Here is a 22,314-nt window from a genome sequence, read left to right as displayed (position 1 = left end):
TCTCCAATGTCAAGGTCAAACTTTGAGATCAAAGGTAAAAAATGGCCATAAAAGAGCTTGTCCGGGCCATAACTGTCGTTCATTGTGAGATTTTAAAATCATTTGGCACATTTGTTCACTATCATTGGACGGTGTGTCATGCGAAAGAATTACATTGATATCTGCAACGTTAAGGTCACACTTTGAGTTCAAAGGTCAAAAATGGCCATAAATGATCTTGTCCGGGCCATAACAATGTGATTGTCATTCATTGTAAGATTTTAAAATTACTCGGTACATTTGTTCACAATCATTGGACAGTGTCATGGGAAAGAATTACGTCGATATCTCCAAAGTCAAGGTCACACTTTGAGTTCAAGGGTCAAAAATGGCCATAAATGATCTTGTCTAGGCCATAACTATGTCATTCATTGTGAGATTTTAAAATTACTCGGTACATTTGTTCACAATCATTGGACGGTGTGTCATTCGAAAGAATTACGTCGATATCTCTTAGGTCAAGGTCACATTTTGAGTTCAAAAGTCAAAAATGGCCATAAATGAGCTTGTCTGGGCCATAACTATGTCATTCATTGTGAGATTTTAAAATGACTCTGTACATTAATTTTGATCACAGACATTGGACGGCTGTCTTGCGAAAGAATTCAAGAGTTCAAAGGTCAAAATGGCTATAAATGATAATGATATAATAGTTCTTAAAAATCACCATAAATTAGCTTGTCTTGTTTTGTGAAGACAGCATGCAAAATATTCTGTGTCAATGCAGCATGTGGGGGTATACGTCACGTCTGTGACAAAGCCCTAGTTTAGGCTGCTAATTAATATCGTCAGCTGCTGTTCTGCGCATGTGTTTGTGTGTATTTCGGAGTTCATTTTCAAGTCCCACTGCGTCTTTTCGAATGCATCTTTTGGCTGGCCTGCTCATGTGACCATTAAGGAGAGCTGTGTTTTACGATTAATATAAAGCACACAGTGGACTATTTTCAGTATGCAAAGCAGTTATGAAAAATATCCTCTTCTGCAAGCTCCTTCTCGGCGAGGATGCGGGTTGAGTGTAAAACTATTGTATCTCAAAGAAAATACAATACAGATACCACAGTTTCTCTTCAATCCTCGATTTTTTAGTGATTTGCTGAATAGTAGAAGACCGATTTACAGAATCCCACTATTAACCTTAGTTGACCGCAAGCAGTGAACAACTAAAACAATAAATTGATGTTCTCCTTATATCTTTGAAAGCAATACCCTATTATCATCATAAGGCATTTACCAATAGTTATTGCAGGCTGCCCAATTTACTGACCAATTTAAGACCCCGAAATTTTACGAGATGGAATGAATGAATGAATGCGAGATTGTAACTTAACCAAAATTTGTGTTAATGTGTGGTATGAACCCTTAACCTGCTATGTATGTAATAACTGAAATTAAATAAAATAGACTGAAATGAGAGGTCGACTTCAAAAGGCTACATTTAATTTATTACCAGACATACATTTATAAACCTATTTTTAGCTCACCTGAGCACAGCGTGCTCATGGTGAGCTTTTGTGATCGCCTTTTGTCCGTCGTGCGTTGTGCGGCGTCAACATTTGCCTTGTTAACTCTCTAGAGGCCACATTTATTGTCCAATCTTCATGAAATTTGGTCAGAAGATTAGTCTCAATGATATCTTGGATGAGTTCGAAAATGGTAACGTTTGCTTGAAAAACATGGCTGCCAAGGGGCGGGGCATTTTTCCTTATATGGCTATATATGGCTATAGTAAAATCTTGTTAACTCTCTAGCGGCCACATTCATTGTCCGATCTTCATGAAACTTGGTCAGAAGATTCATCCCAATAATATCTTGGACGAGTTTGAAAATGATGCCGGTTGGTTGAAAAACATGGCCGCCAGGGGGCGGGGCATTTTTCCTTATATGGCTATAGTAAAACCTTGTTAACACTCTAGAGGCCACATTTATTTCCAATCTTCATGAAATTTGGTCAGAAGATTGGTTTCAATGATATCTTGGATGAGTTCGAAAATGGTAACGTTTGCTTGAAAAACATGGCTGCCAAGGGGCGGGGCATTTTTCCTTATATGGCTATATATGGCTATAGTAAAATCTTGTTAACTCTCTAGAGGCCACATTTATTGTCCAATCTTCATGAAACTTGGTCAGAAGATTCATCCCAATAATATCTTGGACGAGTTCGAAAATGATGCCGGTTGGTTGAAAAACATGGCCGCCAGGGGGCGGGGCATTTTTCCTTATATGGCTATAGTAAAACCTTGTTAACACTCTAGAGGCAACATTTAGTGTTCAATCTTCATGAAATTTGGTCAGAAGATTGGTCTCAATGATATCTTGGATGAGTTCGAAAATGGTAACGTTTGCTTGAAAAACATGGCTGCCATGGGGCGGGGCATTTTTCCTTATATGGCTATATATGGCTATAGTAAAATCTTGTTAACTCTCTAGAGGCCACATTTATTTCCGATCTTCATGAAACTTGGTCAGAAGATTCATCTTAATAATATCTTGGACGAGTTCGAAAATGATGCCGGTTAGTTGAAAAACATGGCCGCCAGGGGGCGGGGCATTTTTCCTTATATGGCCAAAGTAAAACCTTGTTAACACTCTAAAGGCTACATTTATTTTCCAATCTTCATGAAATTTGGTCAGAAGATTTGTCCCAATGATATCTTGGATGAGTTCAAAAATGGTAACCTTTGCTTGAAAAGTATGGCTGCCAAGGGGCGGGGCATTTTTCCTTATATGGCTATATATGGCTATAGTAAAATCTTGTTAACACTCTAGAGGCCACATTTATTGTCCAATCTTCATGAAATTTGGTCAGAAGATTGGTTTTAATGATATCTTGGATGAGTTCGAAAATGGTAACCTTTGCTTGAAAAACCTGGCTGCCAAGGGGCGGGGCATTTTTCCTTATATGGCTATATATGGCTATTGTAAAATCTTGTTAACACTCTAGAGGCCACATTTATTGTCCGATCTTCATGAAACTTGGTCAGAAGATTCATCCCAATAATATCTTGGACAAGTTCGAAAATGATGCCGGTTGGTTGAAAAACATGGCCGCCAGGGGGCGGGGCATTTTTCCTTATATGGCTATAGTAAAACCTTGTTAACACATTAGAGGCAACATTTAGTGTCCAATCTTCATGAAATTCGGTCAGAAGATTGGCCTCAATGATATCTTGGATGAGTTCGAAAATGGTAACGTTTGCTTGAAAAACATGGCTGCCATGGGGCGGGGCATTTTTTCCTTATATGGCTATAGTAAAATCTTGTTAACTCTCTAGAGGCCACATTTATTGTCCGATCTTCATGAAACTTGGTCAGAAGATTCATCTTAATATCTTGGACGAGTTCTAAAAATGATGCCGGTTAGTTGAAAAACATGGCCGCCAGGGGGCGGGGCTTTTTTTCCTTATATGGCTAAAGTAAAACCTTGTTAACACTCTAGAGGCTACATTTATTTTCCAATATTCATGAAATTTGCTCAGAAGATTTGGATGAGTTCAAAAATGGTAACCTTTGCTTGAAAAACATGGCTGCCAAGGGGCAGGGCATTTTTCCTTATATGGCTATAGTAAAATCTTGTTAACACTCTAGCGGCCACATTTATTGCTAATCTTCATGAAACTTGGTCAGAAGATTCATCCCAATAATATCTTGGACGAGTTCGAAAATGATGCCGGTTGGTTGAAAAACATGGCTGCCAGGGGGCGGGGCATTTTTCCTTCTATGGCTATAGTAAAACCTTGTTAACATTCTAGAGGCCACATTTATTTTCCGATCTTCATGAAATTTGCTGAGAAGATTTGGCTCAATGATATCTTAGATGATTTAAAAAATGGTAACCTTTGCTTGAAAAACATGGCTGCCATAGGGCGGGGCATTTTTCCTAATATGGCTATAGTAAAATCTTGTTAACACTCTAGAGGCCACATTTATTGTCCAATCTTCATGAAACTTGGTCAGAAGATTCATCTCAATAATATCTTGGACAAGTTCGAAAATGATGCCAGTTGGTTGAAAAACATGGCTCTAGGGGGCGGGGCATTTTTCCTTATATGGCTATAGTAAAACCTTGTTAACACTCTAGAGGCCACATTTATTTTCCGATCTTAATGAAACTTGGTAAGAAGATTTGTTCCAATAATATCTTGTTATCTCAGGTGAGCAACTTTGGGTCTTTCAGGCCCTCTTGTTTTCTTATTTGTCATTAATTGTAGATTATAATGTTAATTTTAAAATTGTGATTTGTGTATTAAGTTGTGAAAATCGTAAGAAAACCAACAAAATTCAGTATAGTTTACTTCCTTTTACATTTTTAGTAATTTAAAATTGAATATAATTTACATTTTGTTAAAAATATTAGTTTTACATAAATGTTTTATTTAAAATCTATGTAAACATGCCCCATGTTTTTGCCAGTGCCAGGAAAACTTTTGTTTCAGCAGAGGTGACGTCGTCCCATTTTCTCATTCTCGAGTGTTGTTTTTATGAGACATTTTATTCTGCTGAATTAACACAAGGAAATGAATCAAGGCATCATCTATGAACAATTTCATGGCTCTTGGCTGTTCATTTCAATGCTGAAATCTGCACGCCCTGTTAAAGGAGCAACTAATGCCAGAGACTCCTCCTTTGTCAAACAAATCTCCACATATGCTTGATTTTAATCGGTCAACATCTGGCACAAAATAAATCATTTGCAATTCAACTTACACATCTCTTTTTATGTCCCCCACTATAGTAGTGGGGGACATATTGTTTTTGCCCTGTCTGTTGGTTGGTTGGTTGGTTGGTTGGTTGGTCTGTTGGTTGGTTGGTCTGTTTGAGCCAACTTTAACATTTTGCAATAACTTTTGCTATATTGAATATAGCAACTTGATATTTGGCATGCATGTGTATCTCATGGAGCTGCACATTTCGAGTGGTGAAAGGTCAAGGTCATCCTTCAAGGTCAGAGGTCAAATATATGTGGCCAAAATCGCTCATTTTATGAATACTTTTGAAATATTGAAGATAGCAACTTGATATTTGGCATGCATGTGTATCTCATGGAGCTGCACATTTTGAGTGGTGAAAGGTCAAGGTCAAGGTCATCCTTCAAGGTCAGAGGTCAAATATATGTGGCCCAAATCGCTTATTTTATGAATACTTTTGCAATATTGAAGATAGCAACTTGATATTTGGCATGCATGTGTATCTCATGGAGCTGCACATTTTGAGTGGTGAAAAGTCAAGGTCAAGGTCATTCTTCAAGGTCAGAGGTCAAATATATGTGGCCTAAATCGCTTATTTTATGAACACTTTTGCAATATTGAAGATAGCAACTTGATATTTGGCATGCATGTGTATCTCACGGAGCTGCACATTTTGAGTGGTGAAAGGTCAAGGTCATCCTTCATGGTCAAATATATGGGTCAAAATTGCTCATGTAATGTCACTTCTGCAATATTGAAGCTAGCAATTTTATATTTGAAATGCATGTGTATCTCATGGAGCTGCACATTTTGAGTGGTGAAGGGTCAAAGTCAAGGTCATCCTTCAAAGTCAAACGTCATATAGGGGGACATTGTGTTTCACAAACACATCTTGTTTTTTTCAAAGTCTACTTCATCAAAACCATAGAAAGAGGAGTAAAAATCCATGTGAGAACAATCAAACATTTCATCATCTGTTTGTACTCGATCTTGAAAAAGTAAAAGCGTGCTTCATGCCCAACTCCCGTTAAGCATATGCAAAATGCTACTTAATTCTTATTAAACAACTCAATTTTACAGCTTCATTTACCAGGGCAGAATGAAAAGATTTTACCTCTCCTAGAAGTCAGCAGCAAAAAGGAAACAACGGTAGTTGTTATGTCACTATCAAACACGACCCTTGTTCAAAAGGACACAACGGTTTGGCCAATTTTCTGGGAATCTCTCTGAAATCAATTTTGGTTTTATTCACTCTTACTTTATAAGCTTTTGATAACGTCCTGTGAAGATGGGTTAGACGGCTTACCCGAAGAAGACTGATCATAGGCGTTTTGTAGTCATTTCATGCTTAATTCGTAAACATGTGCGATTAGATGTCTGACTGCAAGTAAGGGTAAACAAATAAAGTATGTAAAGGCCATTTATATATTTTGTAAACATAATTTGCCGAAACAGTAAACTTCGAAAAGTATTTCCTAATTTATCAGTTACGTAATGGATGTAGACAATGTTTGCATCTGAACAAAATCGAACAAGTACACTTTGTTTCGTACAACACATTCAATAACGTTTACCGTATATATACACAAAAGAAGCGTTCAAACATAAACATATCTAAATTTGTTTTCTTAAAGAAAAGTGGTACGTGAAAAAAACATTAATGTAAGCTCACCTGAGCCCGAAGTGCTCAATGCGAGAACTTGTGAATACCATATGTGCGGCGGCCAGCGGTGTGCGACGTTAACTTATAGATTGTAATTATGAATCTGGGTCAACTATTTTATCTGGATGTTACCTAAGCATTGATTTAATCTAAGTCACGTGGGTCTAAAATCTAGGCAACCTAAGAAAAACTTTGTTTCTACTCTAAAAGCCACATTTATTACTCAACCTTATTATTAGCTCCGCTGTTTTCGGAGAAAACCCGAGGTATTTTCATAGCCAGCTCGTCTTTCGGCGTCGTGCTAAAACCTTTACATTTTGTTAACATTTTGAACATTGGCTCTAAAATCAAAGTGCTTCCACCTACAACTTTGAAACTTCATATGTAGATGCACCTTGATGATTTCTACACGCCACACCCATTTTGGGGTCACTAGGTCAAAGGTCAAGGTCACTGTGACCTCTACAAAATATTCTGACAAGCTTTCATTTATTCAAAACTGCACCCGCAGCCGAGCGTTGGCACCCGTTATGCGGTGCTCTTGTTACATTATCCGAATGTTTCTCTTGACATTTTCGAAACTGACTTTGAAACAGAGTCACGTACGTTAAAAAATTAGGACAATAGTTCATATCTTCTTAAAACTCTTAACGGCCACATGTATAATTAAATTTTTAAATATAAAACTTGATCAGGGTATTTATTTTGACAATATCTAGATAACGTTTTAATTTGTGTACTAGTCAAGTAAACTAGTTTTAATTTGGGTAAAGTTCGTTCAAAAACTAGGCCAACAGGTCAAATCTTGGAATACCGTTATAACTTTTTTACCATTCATGTTTCAACATTTAAGACTCAATCTTAAATAAAGTTTGTCAGAAAAAAATCATATCAAGGCTGAATTTTAATAGGGGTCATGTGGGTCCAAAAATTAGTTTACCGGGTCAAATATTAGGGAAACCTTAATGCTAATCTAGCGGACACATTATGACTTATGGCTTAATATTTATGAAACTTTGTCATAATATTTTTCTTGACAATTCCTTAGCCCTGTTCAAATTTTGGTCATGAGCGTAAAAAAAAAATCACTAATTCAAATCTTAAATGAACACTGTAACCACTCTAACGGATACATGTATAACTCATTTGAGATGCAACTTGGTCCGAATGTTTAATTGAAAACATCTTGACCAAGTTTTAATGTGGATCTGTTTGATAAAAAGCTAACGATAGTAAGGCAAAGTATGAATCTTGGTCGGGTGCGCCCCAAAACAAGGTCACCAGGTTGAATCTTAAAAAAAAATGTTTCCATTCAGAAGGTCACATTTATTACTCGGTCTTGATTTAACTTGTTTGAAATATTTTCCGACAATTGTTTATTCGTTAGTATGGGAACACGCCTATTTTTGACGATGCTATTTCATCATTAATGTCTACCATGTGATTATACATAACGATTATGTACACTCAAAAGTGGTTTGCCTTCGGAATAAGACCCTCGCCATCAGTGAGATCAATCTCATACAATTGTCCGATAAAAACATAAACAAATGAAATTCGTCCTGTCATACATAACAGCTATTGAAATGGGAAATGCGTTCCATACAAATGAGATCGTTATATATCACCCTCTGTACGTCGATAATCCAAACTGAGTAGGATAATTCAAACTGAAGAAAAAAATTGCGACAGAAATAAAGACTCCAGTCATTTATTTCTAATAACACGTTTATTTAAGTTTAGTTGTGACATAATAAACGTTTCTTTTTGATAAAATGTTATTTGCCGGATACATTGCGCTAATAAACCCATAACAATAAAACACAATTACGTCGAAATAAAATGAATATGTTTGAAAATCTGGAAAAAGTAAATGAAATTTTCGAAAGTTTTAGGCCAAACACAATTATAATCGAATGTTTTTAATGTCTTAATGCTTGGACTTATGTATTAACCTTTCATATATGTATGTAAAAAATTTGATTGGCGTAAATGCTGAAAAATGCAATATATTCGTATTTGTTTGGGACAAAAATATACAAATTGGATAATGACCTAACTAGTGTATGGATAATTCCAAACTAACATTAGGAAGTCGATGGATAATGACCAAACTGCCAGATGGCTTTATATAAAGATCTATGTAAAATGAACACAACAAAAGCATTTCAACACATTGCTAATCAATCAACATAAAACAATTATTGTGTTTTCTTTTCATGTAAAACTTTTTTCTTTTTTTTCTTCTTTTCTTCTTCTTCGTCTTGAAATGACAACTCAACTTCTTCGTCATGCCGATTGATCTCCATTTCCGCCAAAGGAGTTCAACTGAAAAATGTATATTTCATAAAATTGTATTCAGATGTTGAAAATAAATAAGCATTTTCAAACGAATGCCTCTATCAGTCTGGTCCTACCACGTTGCGAAATAAAGCCAATACTATGTGCCCAAGCCCCGGCTCTAAAACTATTTGCCACCAGGTTAAAGGAGCGAACCGACGGTATTTCCCTATATAATGAAATATCAAATATTCAAAATAACAAAAAGTCAAAATGTTTAATTTTCATAAAATCGGAAGTAATAATACGTAATTGATGATAAAATTGGAAAGAAAAATGGCTAAAAGTCCACAAATATTATTCACACCAAGGTGTCAAAGTCATTCCATACAGAACTTGCAAGCTTTCTATGCTAAAATACCGTTAAAAGTCGTTGATCGACAGTGTGCATGCGCATAGCGGGGTACTGTACAATTCACTCGTAAATATTATACTTCTACTTCAATTTTCCCGCGCCAGCGAAAAGGGTCACGGGGAAAACTTTTTATTATTATTAAAAAACATATTTTACAGAAGATTTGTAATATCAATGTCTGTGTCAGAAGGGGTAATCACGTGCTAGTCAAGATGGCGACGTCCATACCAAGACGGTTATTTTTCGCCGTTTTATAGCCTTTAGTACTTCTGTTTATTTTTTAAATGACGCTCACTTTCCAGCCATATCAGTAAAAATGTAATTAGCGTTTATTTTGTATTTAAATTCGCTTTATATCTCGAATTTACTCCCCGCAAATTTTGTTAGTGGAGCCCTAATTAGGTCCTTCCGCTAAGAAATTTCGCACCGAGTAAAGTCGAGATATAGAGCGAATATTACTATGAAATAAAAGCCACGAACTTTCTTCCTAATATGGCTGGAAAGTGAGCGGAATACACAAAATAATACAAGTAATACAGGGTGTAAAACGACGAAAAATATCTGCCTCGGCACGGACGTCGCCATCTTGTTTGTCACGTGATTAACCCCTCTGTGTATTGAGAAATCATTTAATATGTTCTTTCAATATGTAAATATATTTCGGAAAGTAAAATGCTATACTAGCCGTCGATATGTCCCTTAAATATGTGTGTACTATTCGCTGCAATCTTTCTGATATGATGTAAAATGAATCAGATCAGTAATGCCTCAAATAATATTCGCAACCTCTAATATGGTGACAAATACATGAATCAGTGGGGCAAGTGTCACTTTAACCTGCAGCTTCGACTCGAACCCCTTTAAATCAAGTGATTAAATAATAAGTAGGGACATTTTTAAATTCCCATGCTTTTCATTCTATCCAAAATGACATGGAACACGTGTTATGGCATCTCTGTGTACGTGGAATACAAATTTCGCATGCTTATTTTGCTTCTAATCTCAATTGTATATATATGCAAGTTCAGTTGAAATTGATTTCACTAATAACAAATAAATGAATGTTGATGTTCGTTGAAAGTATTTTTATGTCCCCCACCACTATAGTGGGGGACATATTGTTTTTGCCCTGTCTGTTGGTCTGTACGTTGGTCTGTTGGTTTGGTCAAACTTTAACATTTGCCATAACTTTTGCAATATTGAAGATAGCAACTTCATATTTGGCATGCATGTGTATCTCATGGAGCTGCACATTTTGAGTGGTGAAAGGTCAAGGTCATACTTCAAGGTCAAAGGTCAAATATATGGGTCAAAATCGCTCATTTAATGTACACTTTTGCAATATTGAAGCAAGCAACTTGATATTTGGCATGCATGTGTATCTCATGGAGCTGCACATTTTGAGTGGTGAAAGGTCTCGGTCATCCTTCAAGGTCAAAGGTCATATATATGGGGACATAGTGTTTCACAAACACATCGCTTGTTTTATATTCCATTATAAACATCGTGTGAGTTTTTGGTTATAAATAGTTGTTTTGAAAGAATAATATCCAACCTGTCTTTGGAAAACATGTGCAATGCATCGCAGTTTGTGCATTATCCATTTTGAGTTTGGTTATTATCCACAGAAATTTTCATATCAGTTTGGATTTATCCATACAATTTTATACCTGTCCTGCAAACACATGATTTTAACACAGAAACACACTATGTGTTAAAAGTAAAATTTTAAAGGACATTCATGATATAATTTGGCATATCTCTGTTACAATTTCGTTCGCTCTGTTGTCAATTAACGTGTAAATAATTCAACACATAGGTCGTATTTCATGAAAATTAGCATTTTCCGAAGACAAATTTATCGTTTTTTACTAGAAAACTATTAAATCATTGCAAAACTCAAAACGCATGTGTGTGTGTCAGACATTCATTATCACGTTCGTAGAAACATAACGTCCTTATAGTTACTAAATTAGCAGAAATGATAAAATAATCACCTACCTTTTAGTTTCAGTTTCAGTTTCGGCCGACATTTTTTTCTTCAGTTTGAATTATCCAACTGAGTTTGGATTATCGACGTACAGGGGGTGTATATACATATAGGAACATATCATGTGTCTGTCGCTCAAACAATGCAATGGATTAAATATCCTGACTTGTTATAAGTGATTGCGCTTCAGCGCGAAATGTCATAAAAGCTACAGTTTAAGCATGGATTTCATTGTTTTTCAGCTGAACATGTTTTTCGCAAGAAAATAAGGTAATAGATATGTGTATGAAAATTATGACTGAACTTAAAGTAGTTTTGTTTATAGTAGCTTCGCAATATGCTGATATCCTAAAAGTATTTGACAGTACATTATTTAGGCGTTTGATCGTTGATTCACAATATTCGTTCTGCGCACAACTAGTTGGATCAGTTTGATGAATTACATTAGTAACGAGAGCGCCGATGGCGTTAAAAGCATAGGTGCAAGATACAGGGAAGAATGGCGTCACGTGGTATAATGTAGTTCGATATCGCCATCCGCGAATTTCTCAAATCAATAATTTCAAACAATTACCGACTATTTAAATAGATAATCTTTCCATTTACATCAGTGTTTGAAACGCTTATGAAAAATAATTACCCAAGCCTTTCAAAATTTAAGCACGGACAGATCTGTATCGAACTATTCTTTTCACAAATGAAAATAGACGCTACCCTATTCGTCTGCGTCAAGAATTTGTCGTAAAACTTGTGGAAAGCGTTAGATGCAGACATGCACAACAGATTTAGTTCTGAATACAGATTTCTGAATGCAGATTTTTATAGAAACTCCTCACAGAAGTTACTTCCCTTGCTTCGCCCGGTCAGTAACTTCTAGTATAAGGGAGGCCACTGCGTAGGAGATTGAGATTTATAGTGCAGATAGAATTGTTTTACGAACGAAATTTGTTTTAGGTTATAAGAAGATTTTTTAACATAAAACGGTCTTAGAAAAATTCACTAAAAACGGTGTCAGCAATATTCTTGGAAGAAAACGTTAGAAAAACGTTTCCAAAAAAAATTGTAAGAATGACCATATACTAAATTAAATAGATATTTCGTCTGATTTTTGATCAGGTAAGGCTTCATAAAGGGCAACCGATCGATGTGGATTTTCGAAATGTGGTATATACCATAAGCATAGGTGCGTAAACGCACCTATGCTAAAAATGAGAAGCATGTACATTTATTCTTAAACAAAGTGGTGTGTGCTTTGTTACTATAAGGCATCAATACATTAATAATTTTATTCATAGTAGAATGCCTAATTTGGGAAATGAGTTCATTTACTGAAAACGAAAGTAGGGAAATCCAAAAACAATAAAAAAAAGCCCAAATAGACTACAACACTTTGATATTTTATCATAAACAAACTCAGTTAAAATTATTGTTTCCTTGACGGAAAAGGTGCATTTTTGAGAATATGTTTGATTCATATACATGTAATTGTCTGTTTAGTCTAATAAAAATTAATAAACCAATCGTAAGTCCAATTTGACTTATTTTTTTGTTTCTCAAATATTATGTATATAACAAGTTGCCTTATATCAAGTGTGTTTGTCTGATACATCTGATATTAAGAATAGCGGGTTAATTCCAAACCATTTTGTAATGTATTTGGTGAGAATTAGAATAAATATGGACAAGTCTTGCCGAGCGGACTTTTTATTCGTACAGAGCCTGACAAAACGATAGGGCAGTTACCTGTTTTTAGTTGTTCGCAAGAAAAAACTAAGGTGAATGGTGGTGTGTTGAAAATCGGGACGCAGCTCACTAGCGTTCACCAAATCACTCAAAAATCGAGGATTGAAGGCAATCCGCGCCGAGAAATAGTTCGCGTATGTATACTTTACGTAATTAAAAGTAGTGCATTATGCTGGTCAAGTGGAGAAACAATTCGCGACGCGGAAGAGTATACTTTACATAACCTTTTTGCTTGGTGAAAATAGTCCATTGCGCGTGACGTTATAATCGCTTAACACAGTTCTCCTTAAAGGTCACAAGGGCAGGTAATCCAATAGATGCATTCGCGAAGACGCACTAGGGCTTCTGAATGAACTCTGAAATACAAACATATACGTGCGCAGATGAGGCTAATAGTTTTCAACCTGAATAACAGCCGATTCTTTATCAGTTCAACGGGAGAAAAATGAAGAAAATCAATATTATTTTACGTAGTGATCAATAAAAACCATTATTTCATTGTGAAGGGGGGAAATATTAAAAGAAAAATGTTTTATTTTAATATGCATATAAATTCCATTTCATTATTGTTTCATAATGATAATTACAACGCAGTTCATTGGGAAAATTCATGAAAATCGTAAACAATTTATCCATATTCGCTAAAACTCAAAAGAAAACAACAAAACTGTTTGTTTTGATCGTTTTCGATATTATTGAGTGCTATATATTTTTAAATAATACTTCGCATTTTGACTCGGTAATTGGTCACTAAGTCGTCTGGGGAATACCTAATGGACTATCGATAAACGTTGATAACACAGTATTGCTGTCATGATGAGGAAGCACAAACTTCCGAAATTATAGTGTCATGATAAGACGGAATTCGATTCATTATCTATCCACAAATGTTTGCCGTACTCGTTCAGTCGGTACGGAAATCGTTCTTTAAAGACTGTATACGCTACCGAAATTTGCGAGTTTGCTATCAATAACGCAGTTTGACTTCAATGCTCTATCGGAAAGTATTGTGCAAAGATGTTCCATCTATAAGAAACAAATATATTCTTTTAGATCCGCGTCGTGGGAAAATTGGTATTATGTCATGTGCGGCTATGGTCCAGCCTGCGCATCTCGCAGTAGGTCAGGAGATACCTAATGAGATCACGAAAAACTTGCGGGATTTATATTAGACTGCGCAGCTCCTGACCAGACTGCGCAACTGCGCAGACTGGGCTTTAGCCACGCTAGCCAACGCGCCATTAGACCCATTTTCGCATGACGCGGCTCTAAAAGCATGTTTAGAATGTGTCGAAAGAAAACTGCGTGTTTATAAAATATTTGAATAACATATATTTTGATGGTGAAAAAATAAACTCATAATAAGCAATGTGAGGATACAAACGATGTGAGTAGTATAATTTTTACATACGAACATTTACGTTTGGTTTGTTGTTATACACGTGCAATTCATAACGTTCGATTGGTCATTGTCGCTTCGGTTACTACTTACATGTACCCCGGGTACTCTTAAGTATACTTACATGTACCCCGGGTACGGTAACTATACTTACACGTACGCGGTCGATATTAGACTGTACACGAGTTGTTTTCCCGCCGAAATTCCGATGTGGTTAAACGTGCTACCAATAACTGCAAACGGTATTGTTTATCTTAAACAAACTTCTTTCTTTTTAAAGTGCATCAACGTGATTTTTGAGTATGAGTTTTGATAATATAGAGGCAATTTAACAGAAAATTGACATAAATGTGAACATAATTAATTTACAAAAAATAGCCGACAACGACCGATTTAGCGATAAAAGTCCCGGGTACATTTTAGTATACTAGTATTTACCGTAACCGGGGTACATGTAAGTATACTTAAGAGTACCCGGGTTCATGTAAGTAGTTCCCGAGCCGACAATGACCTATCGAGTATTAATAACACACAATCCATGCGAGGAATATGCGACGAACTATGACACAAATTAACAACGACACTTTAAACCTTATTGTTTTATTTAATTATTTAACACGTATTTTCTAACTTTATTTCAAAATTATTTCAAAGGATATTATATTTAAGCGCTTCCGATCGACGAATTCGCCAACTGCTATTGTATCTGTCAGCTGGCGATTAAAATTAAACATTTAAAAGAAAAGGGCGATTGTCCAAACAAAATCAAGGTTACTCTATAAATGTAATAGTACTCCCATGTTTAAAAGAGTTCGGTCAGCAGCTGGAACGTAAACGTCGCGACCTGGGCGAGAGTCACTCGCAGAAAGTTTTCGTGCAAACTCCGAAGAATCGCCAAGCGGAATGGTAATTGTCCATAGGTAAATAGTGGTTCCACTAAATCGTCTGAGGAGGGTCATATAGGGGAACTTACGCAAATGGCTATGTTAATGAAGCGAGTACCGTCATCCCTCGACCCGGACGTCCTCTCAAGCTGACTTCACTGACTCCCAGAACTTGGAAGGATCGCCAAGAGAAATGGTAATTTTCCGTAGGTCGATAGTGGTTTCACTACAAAACCGGAAGAGGGACGGGAGCAGCGGAGGAGGCAGCGCAGAGGACGGATGGAACGGACCTTAGGCAGAGATACAGGCCAGCATTTCGAAGGGGTGGTCCTATGAAGAGACGGGACGGCGTGAAGATAATGGAAGTCTCACGGGATTGCGGTACTCAGTACGCTCAACGTTCTGGGAAAACCGTTCTAGGGTTCGGGTCGACGGCCTGTGGCGTCCAGAGAGGCAATAAAAGCGGCGAAGCGCGCGATGAGCTGGGAAAGGGTCTTTTTTTAATTGCCAGCGCTCTCTTGGCGGAGAAACCTTGTCGGACAACCATACATGAATTGTCTTGAAATTGTCTACCAGTTCACTCGTCTGTTTGGATCAAAATTATTTCGTTGGCGAAAACCCGGGCAACCGAGGTACATTTGACCTACTTTGGCTAAAATTTAAATATTTTTCCCTGAATGGTCACAGGGGCAAGTCTGCCCATAATGTAATCGTGAATACTCAGCGTTGACCTGTAAATAAACTTATGAATTACACACACACACTTTAAAGGAGCACTATATACCTTTTTTAAAGCGTAATCGCCATAAACATGTACATTTAAATAAGCATTTAATTTCAGGCGAAAAATATTAAATATTTATTTAATATGGTTTGATTGAGAATTTAATACAATGCTCGTTGATAACAATACATTTTTTTTGTAGAATTATGTTGTGGTTCATTCTTTGTTAGACACACAGAATTTACCTACGCGCACACTTAGATATACGTTGAATTTCTTTTTTCATCTTTGTAATCATAAGTGGAGTTTGTGTTAATCCTGTATAAAATTATGAGAGATTGTAAATCAATGTCATTTTCCTCCTTGATGCTTTTGTTCTCCAAATCTAACGACTGTAGACAATTAAAAGTAAATTACATTTGTGTTTGAATTGCCTGTGACTGTAAGTTGTATCAAATACGTTCAAAGAGCGAACAGCTGCAGTGCCTCCAGCGCTTTGATTTTCTGTTTATAACCAGAGGGTGTAATCACGTGATAGTCAAGATGGCGACGCCCATCATGAGACAGATATTTTTCGCCGTGTTATAGCCTTTATAACTTGCTTCTAATTTGTAAAGAACGCTAACGTTCTAGCCATATCAGTAAGAAAGCGTTTAACGTTGATTTCGTATTTAAATTCGCTTTATATCTCTACTTTACTTGCTGCGAATTCTCTATGTGGAGCTGTAATCATGTCATCCCGCTAAGACATTTCGTAGTGAGTGAGTGAAGTCGAGATATATAGTTAATATATATTTATACGAGATAAACACGAGTAAATTTCTTGCGGATATGGCTGGAAAGTGAGCGGCATTGAAAATAAATACAAATAATAAATGGTATACAACTGCGAACAATACCTGTCTCGGAATGGACATAATCATCCTGACTATCACGTAATTACCCCCTCTGATAATATCTCTAAGCCCCCATAGTTTAAGAAATAATAAAATATTATTGTTACAACTCTGCATTTTTGGCGGTAATATATATTTTGTATGGCATTTGATGTGTTAATAATGAGTGCCAGGAGCAAGATAAACCCAGCAAAGAGTGTCTAAGGTGTCTACACTGGATCCCAATGCAAGAATGCGTAATGTTCAACATTGTTCTGCTCAAACTTACAACTAAAGGTGGACCCGCTCCAACGTACAAACGGGAGCAGTTCACAACTAGACAATGTGGATCCGGGCTTAGATCAGTTGATGAAAATACTTTCAACTTCCCAAGAAATCGAACAAAGAACGCTGATAGATCAATAGCGGTTATTGGACAAAAGTGGTGGAATACTCTTCCAAAATAGACTTAAAATGCATACAGGGTGAATTTCAGTTTAGATGTAAGCTTAAATGCATTTGTTTCGCGTTTTCTGTGTCAAGTAAGCTTGTTTCAGTTATAAAACTTTGCACAGCACAACGTGCTTTTGTATTTTTATGTATTTGTTGGGACAAATACTTATTGTACTTTATTGTTTAAACTGAGGTGAACAGTATAAATTTAAATGTGTATTCATACATAGATAAACACGTAAGCTATAACGGGATGTATTGACGGTTAATATGAAACTTATTTAAATATTATCTGAAAAAGGATAGTATGAAATAGTTGCTTAACACATATTTCTTGTTTTTTAAGCTCACCTGAGCCCAACGTGCTCATATTGAGCTTTTGTGATTTCCTGATTTCACTTGTTTGTTATGCGTCGCCAACATTTTCCTTATGAACATTGTAGAGGTCACATTAATTGACACTCTTCTTGAATAGTTGTCAGAAAATTTATCCCAATCATATCTCGGCTCAGGTAAAAAAAAACCTAGATAACTAAAGTTAAAGAAAAAGAAGTCACACGTATAGTCTAATCTTCATCAAACTTTGACATACACGACTAGGCTGAGTTTAAATATTTTCCCGGTTCTTTGGAAAACATGGCCCGTCCTGAGGTTTACTTCTTTTCATAGTAGGTATTTAGTTAAGACTTGTATACCACAAGGTCGAGAGATTTGGTATCTGGCATGTATAGTGTATGGTGGTCCTTTGAGGGCAAATAAGCGCATAGTTGTGCCACTTGAGGGGTTACTTGTTATGTATATAGTATAAAACGTATTTTATTTGTACTTTCTAAGACCACATTCAATCTTTGTCATGCAGAGTAAAAACCATTATTAAAAAATGCAGGTTTTACACAATCATTACAAAATAAACGCAAACGGGTTAGTTTGTATGTGCATCAAGTGAGCGACCGATTGCCTTTGTACCCCATTGGTTTTTAATATTTCATAATTCTTTACTACTTAAAAGTACTTATCTACTTGATAGAAAGAACTGTGAATTTTTAAAAAAATCGATATGAACATTGAAAGACTTTAAAATGTTTGTAAACTATCGAGGCAATTTTATTTTGTTACAAAAATTTGTAACAACTGTATCTCCTGCAAATATACGATGTATACACATTTAAACGTATTATACAGATTTTAATATAGAACATATTATCGACCAGCAAACTTATACATTGATAAATTCATCAAAATCAACTATAAAACATACAAATAAATTGCTTGATAAAATCCGCTAGTTGGATTGGATCACAGGCCAACACACCAATGAGCAACACTAAACTACCGTCATTACTATATATCAACATACATGGACTTTATATTATCGCAGATTCATTTCATAACGATTGTATTACTATTACTAATTTGCACCGCGTTCAAAATATCGTCCGGGTATTTATTCAGAAAGAAAAAAAAATGACTTATGGTAAATTAAATAAATGTAAAAAACGAGTTATTGTATATCATGACAATTTAATACACATAAAGGGCAATCGTCCATATCTTCTAATTAACGTGTGTGTGAAAGTTTATGAGGTCCTTCGCCATCTGAGGCTGATTTGAATGTGAATCCGCAGAGTTTTCCTGCACTCCTACCTTATTTACTTTCTGGATGCGCGAAACTTGGGACGAATCTGATCAGCTTCCACTTCGAACTATTTTTGTTTGGACGACAGCCAAAAAATCAGGAGAAAACCCAACCCTTTTGTTAAGGCGACCACCAACCAAACCAAGTGCGTCGGGAGTGGGGATGGAACGCGTGTCACCTCGGGGAGCAGCGCGTATAAAAACCACTGCGCTTACCGGACAGCCACCTTCGAATAGACGAGTTTTATAATCCTATTTTAGCGATTATCAGGATGCTATTATTTATCGATGAATCCAAAACGAGACTCGCGATGTGATGACTGTAATAATTACTGGGTGCAATACACACAGACATAATGATATTTTGATACTTCAGTGTCATTTGCTTGTTAAAATATCGCAAAAACAATGAAAATGTAATTTTTAGTGAGACTGATGAACAAATTATTGCCAAACCGGATATAATCAATTATAAGATCACAATCTTGTATGAACAAATGGTCAGTTTGTAACCAAAAGTGGAAAAGTAAGGTCTTAAAGCCACATAAATACTCAAAATGAACAAATTTTCGTAAAATATTTCGTAAAATAAAGTTAACCCATAAGAAATCTATGTTCCTTATAGCAATAGCCAACATTTCAACGTTAGATGTGGTATGGTCACATAGATTTAACGAGATACAAAATGCACGTTTCTAATTTTGTGTGTCACATTTTGTATCAGGTTCGCTTGTTGCTGTCACCACAGATGGCAGAAGGAGGTGTCAGACATTACACGGAGTGGACTCCAAGGCTCATAAATCGACCAAGGGTATGTAGCAGTTAAGGTGTTGGAGTTACAAGGAAAGGACTAAAAGGCTCTTAAATAGATCGATCAAGGTTGAGTAACAGTAGAGGTGCCAGTCATTCAAGGGACTGTCAAACAGATTAAAACGTCGTTCGACGCAATCGATATTCTGGGAAACTACGAGGATTGTTTATATAGCTTAAAAATACCGCTGTATTTGACGTGAGCGTGGATGGTCGAGTGGTTAAGTCGGGAGACATTTTCCTCCAAGCTTCCATGACTCTAGGGGTAAGTGGTTCTAGCCCTGTGGAGGTTAATGTTTTTTCTTCTTTTTTTAAATTGTATTCTTATTTTTTACTGGAGAATTTTAGTTCAAATGTTTAAACTTATCAATATAAAGCATTTAAAGCAGTTAATGACAAGCTTTAATACATGCCAAAATCTGTTGGGCGGCCCCTTTAAGGCTCTCCGGACATTCAAGGGTACGTAAAAAAGGATATCAACATTAGTCGGGACTCCAAGGCTCTTCATGCGAGCTAGGGTAAGTAACATACGGATCTCTAAAATTACTAGTTATTGACACCAAGGCCCATCAGGCGTCATGGGTAAGTTACTGTAGGGATTCCAACATTACTCGGTATCGTCTTCAAGGCTAATCAGACAATCAAGGATAAGTAACAGTTGATGTGTCGGGAATGCAAAATACCAGTTTTACCATACTTCTTCTTCATGTACTCATGTAATATAACATTTTTGTCTTCATAACTAAACCAATATAACTACTACTTTAACTGCTAAATACTACTATGCAGTATATTTAGCTTGGTGATTAAATATTTTTGTAAGTTATTCTATGTGGTATTATTCTTTAATTTTTCATCAAGTTTTCATCATCTTGCTGCTGTATGTATCCATGTAGTTGAATAAACTTTATTGCTTTCTCATTCAATTATACATTATCACATGTTTCGCAGGACGCAGGATTTGTATTCTCTCTTCAAAGGAAAAATAATGTATAAACATACTTTTAATATTGTATTACTGAAAATAATTGATTAAAGTTTTTGAATTGAAATACCCTTTTAAATAGGTTAACAGTCAACTAGTACCTAAGTCAACTCGTACCTTGGTCAACTCGTTCTATGTTGGTCATCTCGCACGGTAGTCAACTCGTGCCTTGGTCAACTCGTACCTTATTCCAACTATTGACCTGTCATAGATGAGTAACTTATGCATATATACCAATGAGAAACACATTTCGAGTTAAGTTCAATACTTTTTATTTCATAACTTTCACAAAATAACAAAATTACCACACATTTTTTTCCACAAAATATTTGTTTAACTTAACACCAAGGACTCAGTTAAAGCAGACATACGGGTACGAGTTGACTGGCACCCTTCTAAATATGCCTTGAATACAAATGTGAAATATCAATAGAAGTTCTTTTTTCAATGGTTCACTGTTTCGTTGTTGTTTGAAGTGTTGACTATTTTTTAATAACATAGTATTATACATAGCAAGAATTTTAGCAGTCCATTCAAATGAATTTTTGTTTGACATCTACCTTACCAAACTTAATTAAAATTCCACATTTTCAAATTATTGTTAAATGCAACTCAGTCTTGGTAACATTTCGAAATAAGAACTAAATATTCAGGAACATTTTCGGGAAACATTAAAAAATGTCATGCGCACTACGAAAAGCATTGTTTACTGTACATAACTCATCGTAATATTAGTTTACACTTCAGCTCAAATGCCACATACCATTCATCCTCTTTTAACTAGCGCATGGGAAGTAAATGTCAAAGAACTATTTTAAAAATTTGCCCATATTCAACCAAATTAATTTTGTTTATAAAATACAAAAACCATCAATTTGGTTTTGATGATATAAGTTTGGTAAAACATACCTATACATTTTCCAATTGAATTTTTTTATAATTAGGTTATGTATATTGGAAGGCTAGGCATATTGCATTTTTTCCGCATAAAGATCAGCCTTTATCTATGTGTCTACATATTTAATTTATAAGTTTAAATTTGTATAAAATATATTCATTTAGTAAAAAAAACCTCAAATTATGAGCAATGACTGTAAGATATATTAAACAAATATTTGAAACTGTACCCATATACCATGAAGAAGTAATTTATTCTATATATATGACTAAACACATATCCACGAATATGAATTTCTGACACATTTACTGCATAGTATAGGGTCTTTCAGTTAATAAGTATTCCTTTTGTTACAGTTTGAATATGAAGATGAATCAAAGGAGACAAGCACCATTATGGATATCCTGGGGTATGGGCCCGACATCAGAAAGAAACGTAAAGACCACTATAAGGAGTGGGATGAGCTGCATGTGTATCATGGTGAGATTATCTTAATCACAGCTGGAAGCAAGGCGGAGGGACTGACCTGTGCATGCGAGAGCGACAGAGATGCAATACTTGTATTGCCAAATACAGTGTGTCTGGAAGACGGTGTTGACAAGAGCATAATTCCAGGTCACATGAATCTATTCGAGATGAATATACAAAGCTGCAATGCCGGATACTGTAGATTACTACTTGCGAGACTAGGTCCTTCAGGTCATCCTTCTATAATCGATTCTCTTTGTGGAGATGGGTATGGTAAACGTCTAATGAGCAGCGAACGTTTTGTTGACAATTTGAAAGAGTTTATGCGTTTGCACAATGTAGGTGTCAAGAATCTTGCACGTGCTGGT

General features: G+C 35.9%; 1 protein-coding gene across 1 annotated transcript in view; it reads left to right on the top strand.

Annotated features, from left to right (window-relative positions):
- Window positions 1-19,510: 19,510 nt before the first annotated feature.
- LOC127842251 (uncharacterized) overlaps window positions 19,511-22,314 on the top strand; it is a 62,245-nt gene continuing 59,441 nt past the window's right edge. Inside the window, exon 1 of the mRNA XM_052371677.1 lies at window positions 19,511-19,546. Within this exon, the coding sequence (XP_052227637.1) occupies window positions 19,534-19,546 (13 nt within the window). The 5' untranslated portion in view covers window positions 19,511-19,533. The remainder of the gene's footprint in view (window positions 19,547-22,314) is intronic.

The sequence above is a fragment of the Dreissena polymorpha genome, chromosome 8, assembly GCF_020536995.1.
Source record: "Dreissena polymorpha isolate Duluth1 chromosome 8, UMN_Dpol_1.0, whole genome shotgun sequence".
NCBI classification, from domain to species: Eukaryota; Metazoa; Mollusca; class Bivalvia; order Myida; family Dreissenidae; genus Dreissena; species Dreissena polymorpha.
Note: the sequence above shows the minus strand (reverse complement) of the source record. Positions and strands in the feature narration are given on the sequence as shown.